At 55.8% G+C, this 19,851-nt stretch overlaps 1 protein-coding gene across 3 annotated transcripts in view; it reads left to right on the top strand.

Annotated features, from left to right (window-relative positions):
- SPSB1 (splA/ryanodine receptor domain and SOCS box containing 1) overlaps nucleotides 1–19,851 on the top strand; it is a 69,900-nt gene that overhangs the window by 47,898 nt on the left and 2,151 nt on the right. For 2 of the 3 annotated variants that reach the window (XM_021095289.2, XM_021095290.2), the window contains exons 2-3: nucleotides 5,604–6,445; nucleotides 16,225–18,281. In XM_021095289.2, the coding sequence (XP_020950948.1) occupies nucleotides 5,752–6,445; nucleotides 16,225–16,352 (822 nt within the window). In that variant the 5' untranslated portion in view covers nucleotides 5,604–5,751 and the 3' untranslated portion in view covers nucleotides 16,353–18,281. Of the gene's footprint in view, nucleotides 1–5,603; nucleotides 6,446–16,224; nucleotides 18,282–19,851 lie in introns of those variants that run through there. The other variant, XR_014807021.1, reaches the window with a different exon arrangement.

Below are 19,851 nucleotides of genomic sequence, written 5' to 3' on the forward strand. Positions count from 1 at the left end.
GGTGTTTACGGCAGGTGCATTTTTTGGTCTTTTGAGGTCAGAGGCTACAGCTCTGGACCGTGTGGGATTTTTCTCTCTGGTATCACTTGTCAGAACTTTCCAGAAAGATCCAAGCCTTTTTGTGGGTTCCAGGGGAGACACTGATGTTTTGATCCCTGCTTGAGCTTCCCTGGGTTTCCCCAGGCACCCCCTCCCCAGTGTGCAGGCGAGATGGGGTTAGGGGTTGCAACCACGTGGGTCCTGTGCTGCGGTTGGTGGCACCTTTGCCAGGGCTCCATGGCCAGGCTTGCACAGAGCACACACGCCCTGAGCCCTCCCACCACCGAAGCGTGTTCCCCAGCCCTGGCTGGCAAAGCAAGCAACCCTAATTAGTGGGCAGAGCCGGGCAGCCACTCAGCCCGGCTGCAGGAGTTGCATTCTGATCTAATAACAGATCACGAAGGCCTGCTTCTCTTGCAAAATCCTGGGCTGCAACCACCGACGTGTGAGGCGGGGAGGCGGAGGGAGGGTGCTTATTTGATCTTCAGGTGAAAGGAGGCTTTATAAATAGGTCAGCTTGTTCTACATCCTGAATTTTATTCTTCCCCGTCTTGGGTTGAAACAATGGGTTTACTGTTCTGGGGTCAGTTGGACTCGCCGAGGGGGAACAGAGCTGAAAGGGGGTGAGCGTGCATCTGCCCTTCCACAGGGGCCTCCTGTGTGTCCCCTGCCCCCAACCCCTGTTCCATCCATTTGTCACCGATCACCTTGGACGTGTCTCCAACAGAGGGTACTGCTTATTCAATAAAACTTATTTTTTTTAACAAAAAATGATGATTTTTGGTAGTTCCAGTTTCAGATCAATTGATCTGCAAGTGCTTTTCTGGAAGGCGGAATTGCAGAGTCTTGGCTTTAATTGAAGGGACACCACAGAGATCCAGGCGGTTGCTGAGCCCGCGGTCGGGTCTGAGCCAAGGTTGGCGTGCTTGCCTGTCTCCAGCCTCTGCCCCCAAGATCCTCCTTCCCCGCCTTCTCACCTGGCCTTGTCAGAGCACAGAACCGCGTACAGCCACCAGCGCTGCGTTTGCCATCTGAAGATGGAGCGGTTCTTTTTTGGTCCGGAGTCTGGAGACAGATAGCCATCCCATGTTTGCTGGACAAATGAAATTGTGTGATGAAGAAACGGAGTAATTGGAAGTCGTAGGAGAACGCTTTGCAGAAATAAATGTCCCCTCTGGGATGGCCCCAGATCTATAGCTGGGAGTTCTTGTCTTTTATTTTATTTTTTGGCCACGTCTCTGGCATGTGGGAGGGAGCTCCCGTGCTAGGGATCAAACCTGCACCACAACAGTGATAACACGGGGTCTTAACCTGCTGGGCCACCAGGGAACTCCTCTTCTCCTTTCTTTTAAACCCTCTACTGTCAACTGTGGATCTTTCATGGGCGTCTTGGTGGGTAAATTAGGCATTTGTCCTGTGTTTTCTTTATAAGAAGTAACAGGTGGAAAGCCTTAGGAAGTTGCTTTGTGGTCAACTTGTTCCTGTGCGTGTAGTATCTTAAATCAGTATTTTTCAGGCTTGTATTCTTTTTGTGTGTGCTTACAAATCATTTTCAGGACAAGAGAAATAGATGCCTTAAAAAGGGAGTTTTTCATTTTTTTTTTTTCAATTCAAAAAGTGCTTAGAGGACTTAAAGCCCCACCCTCCGGGATTGACCATTGTGAAAGGTTTAGTGTGTCTTCTGGACCTTTCTCTATGCCAACAGGCAGATATATGCTCACAGAGAGCGTCTTTTAAAATTCTGTTCTTATGGAACCAGCATCCTGCCCAGCCTGTGCTTCTCCAATTTGCTTTTCAAAATGTAATAGCATCACTTCCATTTCACGTTAGGTCAGCATCTCTGAGAGGCCTCCTCCTTCTCCCCGAGGCAGCTGGAGGGCTTGGTGCATTAGGCATCTTTGCCCACGTGCCCCTGTGCGGGGCTGTAGGGTTTCAGAGACAAGAGCCCTGGCAGAGGGATCGCTGCGTGTCTTACATCTGAATGGGAACTGCCACATGGCACCTGCACCCCAAGAAGCGTCCCATTTGGGGTCTGGGACACACACCCACACCTGTACACATAGGGCCCTTTCCCCACATCCTCTCCAGTTTCCCTTAACCCTTGCTGACCCTGTGCATCTCGCAAGGCTCGCTGGTCCCCTGTCACTGATAGAACCCTGCCAGCATCACTCTTCTCTGTGACTTGACCTATGTGGGTATATCCAATAGGCATTCTCCACCACGTGCCCAGGAAACTCAGATGGGAGTATGCCCGTTCCCTTCCCCTTCAGAGAGAATGGAGGTCTTAGATCATCAAAGCCTGGGGTGGCTTTCACTCGGCCCAGGTCTCAGACCCCTAATTGGTGTGCTCTGGGGATGCTTTGGACTCTCCTGCACCCTCTGCACTTCCTCCCCCGCACATCTACCCATTCTGCATCTGGTTGCAGCCACATTTAAACGTAGACGGGGAGTTCCCGTTGTGGCTCAGCAGTAACAAACCCAACTAGTATCCATGAGGACGCGGGTGCAATCTCTGGCCACACTTAGTGGGTTGAGGATCCAGCGTTGCCACACTTGCCTGTAGGTTGCAGGCAAGGCCCAGATCTAGCGTTGCTGTGTCTGTGGTGTCGGCTGGCAGCTGCAGCTCCAATTCCACCCCTAGCCCGGGAACTTCCATAGGCCATAGGTGCAGCCCTAAAAAGCAAAATAAAATAAAGTGAATGAAAGATGGAGGCCAGCTGGAGAGCTTTAAGTGTCCTTGCATGGCAAAGAGGTGGCCATGTGTGGAGTGGACGACAGGAAGTCTTGGCCTGGACAAGGGTGGGGTCAGGCAGGCAACAGGTGCGTTATGAGGTGCCCTAGGGTCACCCCAGTGATTGACCACCTTGGAGAGGATTCCTGTGGTAGGGTGGCCCAGACACAGCACAAGGGCTGGCTCATGTCCCCTGGCTGTGCCCTGGGGTGCCCTTGTGTGGGAGTGGCCCTAAGACGCTGCAGGCACCTTTGCCTGCCCTCCCTGTCCCCGTCCCCTCTCTCCAGCCCCCTCCTCCCAGGGACTCCCTCTGCTCAAGGTCACATGGTCCAGAGGCCAGAAGGGGTCCCTCCTCTTGAATGGTTCCCCACGTGGGGGCCCAGGAGAGTAGGAGCTCAGCACGAGCCCCTTGTAAGTGAACCCGCTTGGCAGCCAGGATCCCAGACAGCTGGCAAGCCACTGTGAGGTCACACGGTCTTTTCTGAACCCCTCGTTCTGAGGCTGGACTGACCTTGTGCCACGAGGTTCCTCCACCTCCATCTCAAGCTTTCCTACTGCAGTGATCCATGTGCGGGACCCTTGGTCTGTTCTTGTAAATAAAGTTTTATTGGTACTCAGCCTCGATCACTTACTTATGTGCTGACTGTGGCTGCTTTCGTGCTCCGAGGCAGAGTTGAGTCGATGCACAGACAGAGGTATCGAGCCCACAAAGCCTAGAATGTTTATTACCTAACCCTTTACACAAGAGGTTTGCCAGTCCTGGTCCAGCCGCAGTAGGAGTTAGATGTGTGCACAGACTCAGACCTACTGACCTTAAGTGCCCTTCTGCTCCCCTCCTCTCTCCCCACCCCATCACCCCTTCCCCGCTCTGACTTGTCCTCATCCTCCTTGTTGTGGTCCTTATCCACCCCCCCTTCCCCCCCCCCGCCCCCGCCCATGGCATGTGGAAGTTCCTGGGCCAGGGATCAAACCTGCACCACAGCAGTGACACCAGGTCCCTAACCACTTGGCCACCAGGGAACTCCCCTTCCCACCTATTTCTCTCCAAATATTCTAAATGACTGTGTTGAGAGGACTTTTCCCCACCCCTTCCTTTCCCACACGGCCCCCTGCCCCCACCCCAGCTTCCTCCTCATTCTTCCCACCTGTTCCCATGAGTGGGGGTGGGTGACACAAGGGGTCCCTGAAAAGATGCCTGTGAGGGGGTGAGGGAGCCCCTGTTCCACAGCAGAAAGTGGGGTGGTGAGAAGAGGGACCTGCCCGCCGAGGTACGGGGATCTGGGGCCCAGCGTTCCCACACGGGCATCTGCTGGAGGCCAGCCTCTGGGGTCCCGCAGATGGCATCTCATCCCATGGGGTCTTCCCAGCTAAGAGCGAGGCAGCTCCAGGTCAGCCGGATACCCAGGCATCCGGCCCCAAGGCAGATCCCGCCCCTCTCCGGGCCCTGCTAGTCCCCGTGTCCAGTGGCCCCAGGCTCCCAGATTTCCTGCAGCTGGTCCCTGCCCTTGTCCCCCAGCAGGCACTCTGACGTCTGCCACGGTGGGAGAGCGACGTGCCCGCTGCAGCCCCACACTGGGTTCTTTTGTGTCCTCCTTGTCCCAGGCACCGTAGTGCTCCTTGGAACAAGGGGCCCGTGTGACGCTTCTCCAGCGGCCAGGCACCGATGGCCTCGGGCCCAGCAGCTCTGCATACTCGCTTAGTCATGTTTATTTAGCCAGGAGGCTGCCGGCTCCCTTGTCTGGTCAGTCCTAGGAGCCCGTCCCCCAAACCAGGCAGCCAAGAATCCCTTCTGCAGGCTGGCGGGGGATGGTGGCAGGGTGATGGCAGGAAGAAGCTTCTCTCTTAAGTGAGGCTTGGAAAACCGAAATAGCTTGTGACTTTCCCCTCTCCAAGGCGGATGCTGGGGACAGGAGTGGTTGGCGAGGCCAGTGCCCTGTCAGTCCCATATGGCAGCCCCCTTCTCCCTGTGACCCGATGAAGAGGCCAGACAGAGGCACTGAGACCTGCCCTCCGACCCATGGCTTCGCTCTCCCTTAAAGGAGCCAAGGGCTGGTGAGGCCAGGGCAGGACTGAGGTCCTGGAGGCAGATGCCCTCCCCAGATGGGCTCCTGGGACCCAAGGAGCCAAACATTAGCTGCTAGTTGAAATGTGCGGCTGGGAGGGCGTGGCCATCTAACCACTGGTCCAGCACTACCTGGGGGATGGGGGGGTGGCGGCGAGAGCTTTCGTGCCCACCTGACTCGGGCCAGCCTCGGGGACTCCTGAGGCAAGAGCTTCATGCCCACGCCAAGCTTCCCTTCCCTGCTGTGAACCGGTGCTCCGTCTTCCGAGCGGCTGTACTGGAGAAGAGGAGGGGCTGGAGTTGACCTCGCATTCAGCTTCTGCTGCCTCTTAAGGATCCACCTTCCCCGCAAACAGCAGGCGGGGTGGTGGGGGCGGAGGGGGGGCTTCCCCTCGCTTTGACCAGGGCAGGTGCCCACCGCGCCACACCGACCTCGGAACCAGGCCAGCTTGGCTTTCTGCCCTGGGAAGCTGTGATGAGATATTTCATGAGTGGCAGGCTGGGCGTCTGACACAGTTGAGTATAACACCTACCCCCGAGGCCACCTGTCTTCATAGACTGCAGGGCAGACACTCGCCTCCTGTCTGCCAACCTGGCTGTGGGGGTAGGAGGGAATTTCACCTGTGTCTCTGCCCTCCGCCCCCGTCAGGTGTGATGGGAGCCTGGAAGCAGGCTGCTGGTGCCCGCGGAAAGGGAACCTCGCCCTCCGGGTTAACGGCCCCTTCTGCCGCACCTGCTCACCCACCTCCTGTTTCTCTTTCCATCCCCTAGGTAGTCCCCAACGCTCCACGCCATGCAGGGGCCGCCTGGCGAGCTCCCTTAGGAGTGCTGTCCGGCCTGATTGGAACCGTGGAGAAGAGGCCCCGCGATTGATGAGTTTGCCCTGGACATTGGTGAACAGGTGAAACGGGAGGCCAACATGGGACAGAAGGTCACTGGAGGAATCAAGACCGTGGACATGAGGGACCCCACATACCGGCCCTTGAAGCAGGAGCTCCAGGGTCTGGACTACTGCAAGCCCACCCGCCTGGACCTGCTGCTGGACATGCCGCCCGTGTCCTACGACGTCCAGCTGCTCCACTCCTGGAACAACAACGACCGCTCGCTCAACGTCTTCGTGAAGGAGGACGACAAGCTCATCTTTCACCGGCATCCGGTGGCCCAGAGCACGGACGCCATCCGGGGCAAAGTCGGGTACACGCGTGGGCTGCACGTGTGGCAGATCACGTGGGCCATGAGGCAGCGGGGCACCCACGCCGTGGTGGGGGTGGCGACGGCAGATGCCCCCCTGCACTCTGTTGGGTACACGACACTCGTGGGGAACAACCACGAGTCCTGGGGCTGGGACTTGGGGCGCAATCGGCTCTACCACGACGGCAAAAACCAGCCGAGCAAAACGTACCCGGCCTTTCTGGAGCCGGACGAGACCTTCATTGTCCCTGACTCCTTCCTGGTGGCCCTGGATATGGACGACGGGACCCTGAGCTTCATTGTGGATGGACAGTACATGGGAGTCGCTTTTCGGGGACTCAAGGGCAAAAAACTGTATCCTGTAGTGAGTGCCGTCTGGGGCCACTGCGAGATCCGCATGCGCTACTTGAATGGACTTGACCGTAAGTGTCCTCTGTGCTGTCTGAGGTGGCAGGGTCCCTGCACGCCCCGTGTCCCCCTGGTCCTGGCTGGGCCCAGTTGAAGCTTGACAGTTGTCGAAATTTAAATGTCTTAAGTAGACAGCCCAGTGTGTAGATCCTCAGAGGCCGGTCTTGCCTGCCTCTGGTTAAGTGAGGACTTATAGCCAGAGTCTGTCAGATTACCTGGCAGCACTTTGTGGATTGATGGATGGATGAGTGGATGGATGGATGGATGGACGGGTGGATGGATGGGTGGGTGGGTGGATGGATAATGAATGGATGAGTGGATGGATGGATGGATGGACGGGTGGAAGGATGGGTGGGTGGGTGGATGGGTGGGTGGATGGACGGGTAGATGGATGGGTGGGTGGGTGGATGGATGAATGGATGGATGAGTGGATGGATGGATGGGTGGGTGGATGGATAATGAATGGATGGATAAATAAATAAGCGAATGGATGGATGGATGTGAGTGGATGGATGCGTAAATAGGGAGTGAAAGGGTGGATGGATGGATAGATGGTTGGATTGCTGTGAGCAGATGATGGATATTAGTGGATGGAATAGTGGGTGGGTGGGTGGATGAATAAATGACTGGGTAGGTGGACGGTCCTTGGTAGATATGGCTTGTTTCTGGCTGACCTGCCTCCAGATTTGATCTGCAGTCGACCACCTTCTAGCACGAAAGCCAGCATGTTATTGAGCTGAGCTTTGCGGCCTTAGGGCTGCTAGGGCCCATCATGTAAGGGAAAGCCCATAGTCTCTCGTTCATTAGGTAGGTTTGGGGTCTGTCTTTCCTGATGCCAGAGGCTTCTGAATGGGCTCCTTTGGGACACAGTGCCCTGAGAGGGCCTCTTTGAGTCATGATGTCAGGAGGCCTTTGGAGAGATGAACCGGGATTAGAAAGAGGCTGCGTCAGCAGCAGTGTCCACCTGTCCCCTTGGAAAAGGGAGTGGCCTTTCTCAGACCACATGTGAAAATAGCCTACATGCGGCAGCACTGCCCTGGTCTGGGAAGTGGATTGCGCTGTGGCTCTGTGGGAGCCCAGGGTTTTGGGAGACCCCAGGGTTCCAGAACTGTCTGTCCTGGGCTTGACCGCACCTTCCATGGGTCCCTTCTACCATCTCACCTTGGGAGTTCCTGTTGTGGCTCAGTAGGCTAAGAACCTGAGCAGTATCCATGAGGATGCAGGTTCCATCTCTGGCCTCACTCAGTGGGTTAAGGATCCAGCAGTACTGCAAGCTGCAGTGTAGGTCGCAGATGCCGCTCAGATCTGGCGTGCCTGTGGCTGTGGTGTAGGCCAGCAGCGGCAGCTCCAATTCGACCCATGGCCTGGGAACCTCCGTGTGCCATGGGTGCGGCCTTAAAAAGAAAAAAAACAATCTCACCTTGGACGGGGCTGGGCTGGAAAGCTTTGTCCACTCATGCACTGATGGGCTTTAAGGGGTGGGTTTGGCCTGCGGCCTCAAGATCTAACCCTCCTGCAGGCTGGGTGAGGCCCCTCGGGGGGTCAGGAGCACAGGCGTGTCCTCTGGTCTGACAGCCCCCAAATGGTCAGGTTCTCCCACTCCTCCTCTTCCCCACTTCAGTCTTGGGAAGATACCAGAAAAAAGATGCAGGGCCTTAGAGCAAACTCTTAACAGAGTTTCTCCTTAGAAGCCTCCCCTGCCCCCGTCCCCTCGCTGCCCCTCCTGGGCTTTGGTCATCACAGGGAACCCACGGCCAGGCGGGGCGTCTGCCTCACCTGTGCAGCCCAGCATCCTAGGCGGTGGGGCTCCTGGCAGGGGCAGCCAGGTGTGCATCCAGCAGGTAACACATCTGAGGACATAACCTCAGACCTGGTCCAGGGAACCAGGAGGGCGAGTTCTGTGAGTTCCTCTCCCCTGACGACAGGGTAGAAAGTCCACAGCCACGTCTGCCCCACGCAGGGATGGGAACCTGGGACCTGGGGTCTCAGGGGACCCTGGCCCTGCAGCCCTGCCTCTGGCGGGACCAGGGCCGCTCGTGCTTGGGGAGACCAGCCATCTCAGAGGCCTGGTGATGAGGCAGCAGGCCTGACAAGTCACTCATCCATCTGCGCAGAGCGGGCGTTAAACTCTCTGCCAGGAAACAGGTCCAAGGGGCTGGAGCCTGCTCCCCGTGGCGAGTCAGGGCACGCACGAGCCGAACCGTTCCCCTGCCCCGCAGGACGAGGCCTGGCGGCGGTTCTGCCAAAACAGGTGGGCTTGAGAGGCAGGTGCCCTGTCAGCTCTGCATCCGGTGGGAGGTCGGGTGCTTTCCTGATCTTTCTTGTGTGGGAAACTTCAAAGGGGTTGGGCACGAGCTCTGAGAAGCGCACCCCTGAGCTGGACCCTGGGGGGCACCGGAAGTGCCCAGTGCCTTGAGCCCCCAATGCTCTTGGTCTGATGAGCACCTTCCTTCCCCACCGTCAGGCCAGGCAGCGCCAGGGCCCCCTTGGCTCCTTGACTTCGCAACTCCCGGCCAGACATGAATGGGCCCCTCTCTGCGCTGCTGGCTGATGGGCAGATGCAGCTGGGAAGCCCTGGGAGGTGGTACAGCCTCTCTAGCCGCTGCAGGATGTTACATCTCGTGTCCTAGAAAGATCCCTCTGGCTGCTGAGTAGAAATGGATGGTGGGGGAGTTCCCTGGCGGCCTAGCGGTTAAGCATCCCGTGTTGGCCCTGCTGTGGCTTGGGTCGCTGTCAAGGAACAGGTTCAATCCCTGGCCCAGGGGCTGCTGCGTGCTGCAGGCATGGCCCCGCCCAAAAATGGACAGTGGGGCAAGAGCGGTCACCAGGAAGCCACTGAGGAGCCATGATGGCCATCCAGAGAGAGGGTGACAGGGGCTGGGGCCGTGGTGGGTGCCTCGGGGATGGGGAGGTGAAATCTGAGATGCTTACTCGACACAGCCTGGTGGCTCTGCCAGTCTAGGGACAGGGTCTAGGAAGGTGGTCAGCGGAGGAGTCACCCTTGTGGGGATGGAGCTGAAAGTTGGGACCCCTGGGTAAGGTCACCAAGGGAAGGAAGGGGGAAAGGGCTGAGGCCGAGCCCCAGGGGGTGTCATTGATTAGCTCTGGGGAGGCGGGGGGAGAGGTGGGGTGGCCGTGGGGCTGGAGGGGAGAGCAGTGTCCTGGACACCAGTGAGGAAAGGACTTCAAGAAGGACAAAGGGATGCCAGGTCCCGTACATGTCCATCAGCTTTGGCAGTGAGGCGATCCCTGGGGACCCTGATAAAGGCCGTCCGTGAGGTGGGCTCAAAAGCCTGAGCAAGTGGCTGGTGTCCAGAGGAGGGTGGTGTGGTCGTTTCCTGGGGCCGCAGGAACAAATGACCACCCACCAGGCGGCCCAGAGCAACAGAAATGTGTCTGTCCCAGATCAGGAGTTCAGGTGTCTGAAACCAAGGTGTGGGCAGGGCTGGTCCCTCCTGGGGGCTCTGAGCAGAGTCTGTCCCATGAGAGTCCATCACATGCCAGCTCTCCTTGGCTTGAGATGCATCGCTCAATCTCTGCCTCTGTCATCACGTGGCCTCCTGGATCTGTCTTTTTTTTTTTTTCTTTCTTTTTTTCTGGCCATGCCATATGGTAGTTCTGGGAACAGAAATTGAATCTGAACCATAGCTACGATCCTTTAACCTGTTGCACTGGGCCTGGGATTGAACCCACACCTCCTCAGTGACCCGAGCCACTGTAATTGGATTCTTAACTCCTGTGCCATGGCAGGAACTCCGAGTCTATCCTCTTCTTTTAAAATAATTTTTTTTTTTTTTTTTTTGGTCTTTTTGCCATTTCTTGGGCTGCTCCCGCGGCATATGGAGGTTCCCAGGCTAGGGGTCTAATCGGAGCTGAGGCCACTGGCCTATGCCGGAACCACAGCAATGCGGGATCCAAGCAACATCTGCAACCTACACCACAGGTCACGGCAACTCCAGATCCTTAACCCACTGAGCAAGGCCAGGGACCGAACCCGCAACCTCATCGTTCTTAGTTGGATTTGTTAACCACTGCGCCACGACGGGAACTCCTTAAAATAAACTTTTATTTAATTTATTTATTTGTTTATTTATGTATTTATTTTGCTTTTTTAGGGCTGCACCTGTGGCACATGGAGGTTCCCAGTCCTGGGGTCCAATCAGAGTTGTAGCCGCCGACCTACACCACAGCCACAGCAATGCCAGATCCGAGCCACGTCTGCAACCTACACTACAGCTCACGGCAACACCAGATCCTTAACCCACTGCGCAAGGCCAGGGATCGAACCCTCAACCTCATGGTTCCTAGTCAGATTCGTTTCTGCCACACCACGACAGGAACTCCTATCCTCTTAAAAGGACACCAGCCACTGGCATCAGGGTTCAGTCTATTCCAGTGTGACCTCATCTTTAATTATGGCTGCCAAGACCCTGTTTCAAATAGGGCCACATGTGGAGGAGGTTCCAGCTGGTCCTGAATTGGGGGGAGGGGGGATGCTTTTCCCCACAATACCTCCCCCTCCCTGTGCTACCACCTGTGGGGGAGAGAAGGCAGTGACAGACGGAGCCCAGCGCTCAGAGGGCGGAGCATCTGTTGGATGAGGTCAAAGGGCGCCCGAGGCCTCTGCCCAGGGGGATTTGCTTCACTTTCCAGGGCTGCTGAGGCAGGAGGAATGTTGGGGTCCACCCAGGCAGCAGGGTGTGACAGGCAGAAGCTCAGGCCGGATACATCTTCCTGGTGTCAGGCCTGGGCTGAGCTTTGCTCCTGCCGTCTCGGAGGTGGTTCGGACCCGTTGCTGCTGCCTGGGGGTGTCTGGGAAGTCTGCTCCCTGCTTCCCCACCCAGCTCCACCCCACGGGGGGCCGCCAGGTCCTGACCTCAGCAGGGAGCAGCTGTGTGCGGAGCCAGTCAGCCAGAGTCCCCAGAGGTCTGGGCGCCCTCCCCGGTGCTGCGGTGGGCGTTGCATCCTCCCAGCTTGCTTCCCCCTGCCACCAGGTCGACCTCCCCTGCAGAGGTCCTGCCCCAGGGCTGGGCCCCTGGGCTGAGCTGGCTGGGACCCCGAGCAGAGGTGGTGTGTCCCTGTGGGAACTCCCCCACTGTCCAGCCAGCTCAGGTCACAGGCCTCTTGTTCTCACTCCTCCTGGAGGCTTGAGACGAGGCTGAGACCACAAGCAGAGGAGCTGCCGTGCCATCTTGCTCTTTTCTGGGCTGCAGGGGCAGAGCTGGCCATCTTAGTGGGGAGACAGGGCCCAGCGTGGGCCCCAGGCCTGCCGGCCACGCGCTCCCTGGAGATACAGGAGGGCAAGGTCCATTCGCAAGCAGCAGACTGGCTGTCGCCCTGGGGACCGTCCCTGACCAGTCCCTGACCGCTGGGTCCTCCCTGCCCCCACTGCTGTTAACGGCGCCTCCCTCTAAGGAAGCACTTCCCTGCGGTTCAGCATATTTTCCAAGTCTCCCGTTTTGGCTCCCAGATAAATTTGGTGTGGTGTGTCGTGAGTGCAGGTTCAGAGAAGGGTCAGCTCTTTTCCTGCTTTTTGACTTGGTGACCTCCTGGGGTCCTCCCGGCCACCCAGGCCGCCCTCACCAGACCCTGGCTCCTTCCTGCATCTCATTCCAGCCGGGCTCTGGGGGAGCACCTTGTCTGGGACACCAGTCACAGGGGGCTCCTTCTAGGGGAGAGAGGTCTTGGGGGGGGGCGCAGGGGGTGTTCTAGACTCCCCCCACCCCGCCAAAGTCTGCTTGTAAGAGGACAGCAGGCTCTCAATGGTGGGGGGCAGGGGTGGGCAGAGAACCCGCTGCTCCTGTAGTTACCTGAGCAGGGGTCGGGCATCCTTCCCAGCTGGCGAGGTCAAAGGGTCAGTGGGTTTTTGCTTATTTTTTATAAAAACTGCTTAATGTAAAGGGGAAAATACGCACATGGCCCAGGATCCTCCCCCCCGTGACTTTCTAGAATCCGTTTCCTGGAACCGTCTCACTGCAAGCGGCTTGCAAGAGTGAGCGCGAGGCCAGTCCCGGGAGCCGTGGAGGCGACGAGCGGGAACATTGCTGAACCAGGCACTTCCTGACTTGAGACATTCAACCTTGACCTCACAGACCCGAAGTTTATTCACGTAGCCCTTGAGCAGTGCCTGGCTCTGGGGCCCCAGCGCGTCTCTTGGAAAATTGGGAGATGGCCCCAGCCGTGCGTGTTCAGATAGGACCTCAGGTGCCCACTTTTCCTGGAGATGCGGATGGGGGGTGCATGGCCTCGTCCAGCTCCTCAACCTTCTGCTCCCAAAAATAGCACTGGCTTCACTTCCTGATGCCTGAGCTGCACTCGGCGCCACCCCCTCTCATTCATATAAACCATGTAAATGAGCAGGCGCCTCGGCTTCCTGGAGGTGGCATGGTGACCAGAGGCCTCATGTGGGCTCCAGCTGTGTGGATGGTGCTGGGTGCAGATCCTGCAGCCCACATTGAAAAGTCGTGAGGTCAGGCGAAGCCTCCTGGGTCCTGTTCGCAACCAACCAGAATCTGTGGGACCGACGTTTTCCCTGGCATGGTGCCCGCATCCGATTCTGCGGCCTCTGCTTAGTCTCTGCAATCAGACCGTGACCCCAGACATCATGGTTTTGCTTTTCTGACTAGGAACCATGAGGCTGAGGGTTCGATCCCTGGCCTCGCTCAGTGGGTTAAGGATGCATTGTTACTATGAACTGTGGTGTAGGTGACAGATGCAGCTCGGATCCCGCGTTGCTGTGGCTGTGGTGTGGGACAGCAGTGGAAGGTCTGATGTGACCCGTAGCCTGGGAACTTCCATATGCCACAGGTGCAGGCCTAAAAAGCGAAAAGAAAGAAAGAGAGAAAGAGAGAAAGAAAGAAAGAAAGAAAGAAAGAAAGAGAGAGAGAGAGAGAGAGAGAGAGAAAGAGAGAAAGAGAGAAAGAGAGAAAGAGAGAAAGAGAGAAAGAAAGAAAGAAAGAAAGAAAGAAAGAAAGAAAGAAAGAAAGAAAGAAAGAAAGAAAGAAAAAGAAACTTCTCCTCCCGAGAGTGTTGGTGCATTGACCTGAAACTGAGGTCAACCAAACCTTGTAGCCAAGAGCTAGTGATGGGAACTCCCCTCAGCCCTTCCTCCACAGCCAGGCAGGGCTCTCCATCACAGTCAAAGGCTCTTAATGCTTTTTCAAGTGCCTTCGGCCACTAGGGGAAAACCGGCTGCTTCTAGTGGAGGCTGAGTCTGGTCCTTGCAGGAGGCGGATGGAGGAGAGCTTCTGAGTAGGGGAGAGGAACTGAGGTCCCCACCTTGATCGCTCAGAGGACCACTCAGTCCTCCATGGCAGGTCTGGCTGAGAGCCACTGTGCAGCATCGCTGGCCATCAGGAGCTCAGCCAATGGGACTTTGGGTTGCACCAGGTCCAATGTCTCATCTTAGAGCCGGGGAAACAGACCCAGGCAGAGGGGGCGATCTGCTTCAGGTCAGGCTGCTGTGCGGGGTGGAAGTGAGGGAGACCCAGGGCTCTGCGGGTGGGCAGGTGGGAGGATCCTGGCCGGACCCTCCGCGAGTCTGGGGAATCCTTGACTGGCAAGGACAGAAGGTCTTTGAGTTCACCTCCTGCCTCCAGGCAGGGCTCCCCTTAGTCATCCTTCCACCTCCAGGAAAGGCCTTGTTTCTAAGCTTTCCATGCAAAACGTTTACCACTTCAATCCCATCTCCTGTGATTGCTCCTGGGAGTTAAGAGCCGGTGTTTGTCTTCTTTTAAAGCCTGGAATTTAGTTAATGCACTATCAAGCCTAAGATGTATTCTTTTTTAAAAAATAATAGCTTTATTAAGATATAATTCACATGCCATACTATTCACCCATGAAAGTCGGCAATTCAGTGGCCTCTAGTTTAAGCATGGCTGTGCCACCATGGCTGTAGTCCATCCAAGATCATGCTCATCACCCCTCTGTCCCTCAGTCACTGCCCATTTCCTCCAATGCCTCCAGCCATAAGATTTGCTCTTCAATACCAGAATTTTTTTTTCGTTGTGACGTTATTTCTTCTCCCTGCATTGTTTTTGTTTGTTTGTTTGTTTGGCCATCCATGGCACATGGAGTTCCCAGCCCAGGGATCAGATCTGAGCCATAGCTGTTGTGGCCTATGTCACAGCTGCAGCAATGCTGGATCCTTAACCCACTCTGCTGGACTAGGAATGGAAGCTGCGACCAATGACACTGCTGATCCTATTGTGCCACAGCAGGACCTGCCCTGCATATTTTTTTAAATTGAAGTACAGTTAACTTATAATGTCATGTTAATTTAAGGTGAATAGCAAAGTGATTTAGTTATATACATATCTATGTATTTTCCAGATTCTTTTCCGTGATAGGTTATTACAAGATATTGAATATAGTTCCCTGTGCTAGACAGTAGGGCTTTGTTGTTTATGTATTTTATATATAGTAGTGTTATACCTGAATTTTTAAATGGTATTTTTAATATTCTGAGACACCTTGGTGAATGCTAAAAAAACTTTGGCCTAGTTTCTATTGGTAGGATGGGATCTCAAGGGAAATGCTGGGGTTTTTCTCAGTTTTTTTGCCTGACTTTTATTTTGCTCACGAAGGAGACCATGGATGAAGCCACACACCCGTTCGTTTCAGCTCATTGCATATCCATAACACTGTAGGGGGAATCCCAAGCTGTTCAGGTGTGCTCACCTGTACGTGGCTTCTGGGATGAGAGCAAGGAGGAGCCAGCCCTGGGGAGTCGGGGTGAGCAGGGCCCGCTGTGCCCCCCAGGGCCTTGGAGGGCATGACTTCCTGGCTTCTGCAGGAGCTGAGAAGTTATCTCAGATGCAAACTGCACAGAGCCTCTCTTGCAGGAAGCCAGGCTCTGGGGACACCAGGACAGAGGTGCCTGAGGCACCTGGATGTGGTTCCCAACCTGTAACCCTGCTGTTTGGTCCCCTCTGCACCTCAGCACCCTTGGCTGTAACACGGAGACAAGAAGAGTACCCATGAGCAGCTGGGTTAACACAGAACAATTGCCCTCCCAAAAGTCTCTGTGGGGTCTTGTCCTGGGGGTACTGGGGATAGTGCTGGGGAGAGCTGGTTCCTATGTGCCCCCCCTGGGGGGGGAGCCATGCACTGAAAGCATGTTTGGTGGGTTACAGCAGGGACATCTCTAGCCTGGGTTGGAATCCTAGCTCCATCTCCTACTCACGCTGTGACCCCTGGGCAAGTTCCGTGGACTCTGTGCCTCAGTTTCCTCCTCTGTAAAATGGGGATGATGATGGTGGTATCTCCCTGTGATTATTAAATCACTCATAAAAAACCACCGGGAGAGTTAAATGAGTTAGTGTTTGCAGAGGACTTACCGAGGGGCCTGGTCCACTGAGTCCGCTGTGTTTCGTGATTAATAATGCACTTAAAATGTAAAATGAGGAGCTCTGGTTGTGGCTCAGCAGGTTAAGAACCCTACTAATATCCATGAGGATGCAGGTTCCATCCCTGGCTTTGCTCCATGGGTTAAAGGATCCAGCATTGCTGCAAGCTGTGGTGTAGGTCGCAGGTGCAGCTCAGATCTGGCATTGCTGTGGCTGTCGTGTAGGCCGCCGGCTGTGGCTCCAATTCAACCCCTAGCTTGGGAACCTCCATATGCTGTGGGTGTGGCCCTAAAAAGACCAAAAAGAACCACCACCACTACAAAAAGTTAACTTTAGTTATCTGTGTGTTAAAGTAGCATTAACGATGCTATTGCTGTTGTGGATACTTGGTTTGTTCCAGAACCACCCAGCGCTGTACTAATTCTGTCTCCCCTTGGTTTCCTCAGCCGAGCCCCTGCCGCTGATGGATCTCTGCCGCCGCTCAGTGCGCCGGGCCCTGGGGAAGGAGCGCCTGGGTGAGATCCACACGCTACCGCTGCCCGCCTCTCTCAAGGCCTACCTCCTGTACCAGTGATGCTCCACCCGGGACCGCCAGTACGACAGCCCCCTGGTGCCAACTTATTGAGCCACCACCACACCCCCTGCCTTGGCCCAGCGTCTGCTCTTCCTCTTCATCCTCCCCGGCTGCCCCACTGGACCCAGACAGCTCTGGACTCGGGCCCCTCTGTCCAAGTCCGGACACGGGCAGGAGTTCCCCGCGTGCCGTCTCACCGTCCCTCCTTGGAAAAGACACAGAGAACAAACTCCGACGCCAAGCTCCCATCTGCTCTCGGGGTGGCCTGGGCTGTTCCCCCACCTGCTGGGTCCCTCGGTGGCGGGGCTGGCGGGAGGTGCCCTGGTGCCCAGAGCGGATCCCCAGGGTGCTAGAGGTGCTTAGATGAGGGCTGGTGCCTGCCTAGCGGGGCCCAGCCACGGCAGACGAAGCTCAGGACATCAGCACCTCACTGCAGCCACCTTGGCAGAAACCGAAATGGGAACTTCCGCAGGCACGTGAGCACGCAGCATCAGTTCCTGGCTGCGGGTGCCCCCGTATCCTGTATTTATTCTTTTACCAATAACAAAAAAGCCATTTATTTATTCCATTTAGAAAGGACACCTGGTGTGGGTCACCCTCTCTCTGGAGTGATCTGTCGCTTCTCTTCCACCTGCCCCTCCCCAGGACGGGTGTGCCGTACCTGTCCTTTTCGCTGGCTCGTGACTGTGGTGTGTTCCCACGTGGACACAAGGGTGTCTGTTTTCATCCCTTGACCTACAGTTTCCAGGGGGCTCTGCTCCGAAGTCCCAGGGGGCCCCCTCAGGGAGCATCAGCCTCATGTGCAATATGAGCATCTGGGGGGCCCGTCTACACCGGAGGCGGCAGCTCCCCGGGTCTCTCCAGGCGGCCGCTTACCGCTCGGGCTTACGCATCTCTGCACGTGCCTTTCTCCCTGCACGTCGTCCATGGGCGTCTGGGTGGGGGTGGGCTTTTGCTTTCCTACCTGAGATTTGCCACGTGCTTTCTCAGAAGCCCTGGCTTCCCGGGGGACAAACCACGACAGGAGCATGGGTGGGTCCCCATCCCCTGAGAGGCCAGGGGCCGGGCAGGCTGAGGGAGACCGGAGCGAGGTCACGTGTCCTAAAAGCCAGTGTGCGTCTCTGCTTGGGGCCCCATCCGGGCTCTGGGCCCTAGTAGCGCGGCCCCAGGTCTTGATGGTGCCCCAGAGCCACAGGGGCAGGGTGGGGTGGGGTGGGCAGCCAGCAGGAGAGGGACACCCCCTCTGTTGCACAAGCCCCCCACGTAGCAGACCCCAGCACCTGCCACCACAGCCACCATTTCTTCTGTCTCCAAGTCAGCTCCCCGAGAACCTGCCTTCTGTTCATTTCTGTACAGGTACAATAGATGACTTTATTTGTTTAAAATGTTTAATATATATGCATATATATTTGTCTGTAAGAATTATGTTTTAAACAGCTGCTGTTGGGTATCTTTTTTTAAAAAAAAAATCGTCTTCCAGTGGAGTATATTTTTTAAAGCACAAAATTGGTGCCAAGACTGGATGAGGAGTGTAAATTACCCCCTTATTATATTTGGAGGGTTTTTTTTTAATTTTTTTCCCAGGGAGTGGGGGGAAGCTAACCTGTAAAACTTGGAAAGATTTTCCTCACTCCTCTTTCAGGGTGGGTCAGGTTCTGATGAATGTTGCACATGAAAGGGTCTCATTTAGACGGATCCCAGCCTTAGCGCCTTGACCCAGCCGTCTTCCGCAGACGCTGGACAGATCACTGGGCTCCTGGTCATTTCGCTGCACCTCAGCCCCCCAGCTCCCCGAACCTCTGCCCCACCCTTCTTTCCCCGCAGCCCAGAACCTTGTGGCCTGTACAGTTTTGAAATTCCTAATCTATTTTATGATGGTTGATAATAGTCAGTAACCGAATAAAGGAAAGTTGATTAAAATACAAAAAACATTTTGAAGTCTCTCTTTGTGCCTTAGGGGGAGGACAGGGGGCCTGAGGGACCCCTCCTGGGTCCGTGGTTTGTAAAAGATAGTGGGGCAACCCCCCACCCCACCCCTTAGCAGAGGGCAGGATGCCAGCTGGAGCCCCAGATAGAGGAGGAGAATGGGGGAGGGTGCCCCTAGAAATAGCCCCATCCCTTCGCAAGTTCATGAGTCTGCAGCTCAGAGTAAGGAACTTGCTGACCCAGGAGAAGGGATTCTTTGGGAGTTGGTATGGTGGCTCAGCAGGTTGAGAACCCGACTAGTATCCATGAGGATGTGGCTTCCATCCCTGGCCTCACTCAGTGGGTTGAGGATCTGACATGGCAGTGCCCGGGCTGTGGCTGATTTGACCCTTAGCCTGCAAATTCCATATGCCACAGGTGAGGGTGTTAAAAAAAAAAAAAATTAAAAGAAAAGATTCTCTGGCTTGTTGAGTTGACTGTGGGCTTTTAGGAGCCCAGGGGTGGGCTCAGAGCCCAAGCTCTGGGCGCCCAGCAGAAAGGGCTGGTCCTTGGTCCATCTTTGTGTCCCCGGAGCCAAGTGCCCAGTGATGCTGAGGGAACCCATTCTGCCAGCTGCTGTGGGCAGAGTCCCCCCACTCCCCACCCCAGCAGAGAAGGCAGGAAATTCCGGCTTAGAAGATTGGTGAGTGATAAAGTGAAGAGTCAAGTTTACCAGATAGAATCACATGTCATGATTAGTTTCCAAAGAATTAACAAGAAGTGCATTCAGCTCCCTGGGGACACTTTTAATTCTAAAGGCATGTCAGGATCTGGTCGTGCCGGGAAAAGTCCTGGTCTGAGGGCCCAGGAGCCCTGGAACCAAGGTCCCACATCCCTTCTCTGGGAGTTTCCTGGCCAGCCTTCCTCAGACCACCTGCGTCAGCACCACCAGGAAGGTGTTTATTACACTGCTCATCTCAGGAGCTCTCTTGTGGCACAGCGGGTTAAGGATCCAGTGCTGTCACTGCTGTGGCTCGGGTTCGATCCCTGGCCTTGGAATTTCTGCATGTTGTGGGTGCAGCCAAAAAAAAAAAAGGAAAAGTCCATCTCAGGGCCCCGCCTGAGATGGACCGTATCAACTTTCTGGGGCCAGGCCCAGGAATGTGCTATTTTCTCAAACTCCCCAAGTGTCCTTGTCTAAGAGAGTTTGGAGACCACTGCTGGCAACTGTGCTAGCTCTTTGGAAAAGTTGCAGGGCAAAGGGAAATTGCAGGGGTGTTCTCGGTTGGCCCAGCAACGGGAACATGGCTTCCCAAGTCAGGCCTGGATTCAGATGTTGCTCCGACCTTCGAGAGCTGTGATCTCGGATGAGCCTCGGCAAGACAGCAGTCACGGCAGGGTCTGTCTAGTAGGACGGAAGCAAAGAGTGCAATCCGGCCTTGAGGCAGCGCAGGGCAGATGAGCAAGTGTGCAAAGAAATGTTTAATAGCTCCTGCACTTCTGTTCTGGAACATGGCAGTTCCTGGATTGAAATCGGTGTCTGAGAACGGGCCAGACCTTCCGAAACCAACTTCCTGACAAATGTTCATTCTTC

Source organism: Sus scrofa, chromosome 6, assembly GCF_054392235.1.
Source record: "Sus scrofa isolate SSC_HxYL_T2T_F1_AM1 chromosome 6, Sscrofa_HxYL_maternal_Yorkshire_Landrace_v2.0, whole genome shotgun sequence".
Classification (NCBI taxonomy): Eukaryota; Metazoa; Chordata; class Mammalia; order Artiodactyla; family Suidae; genus Sus; species Sus scrofa.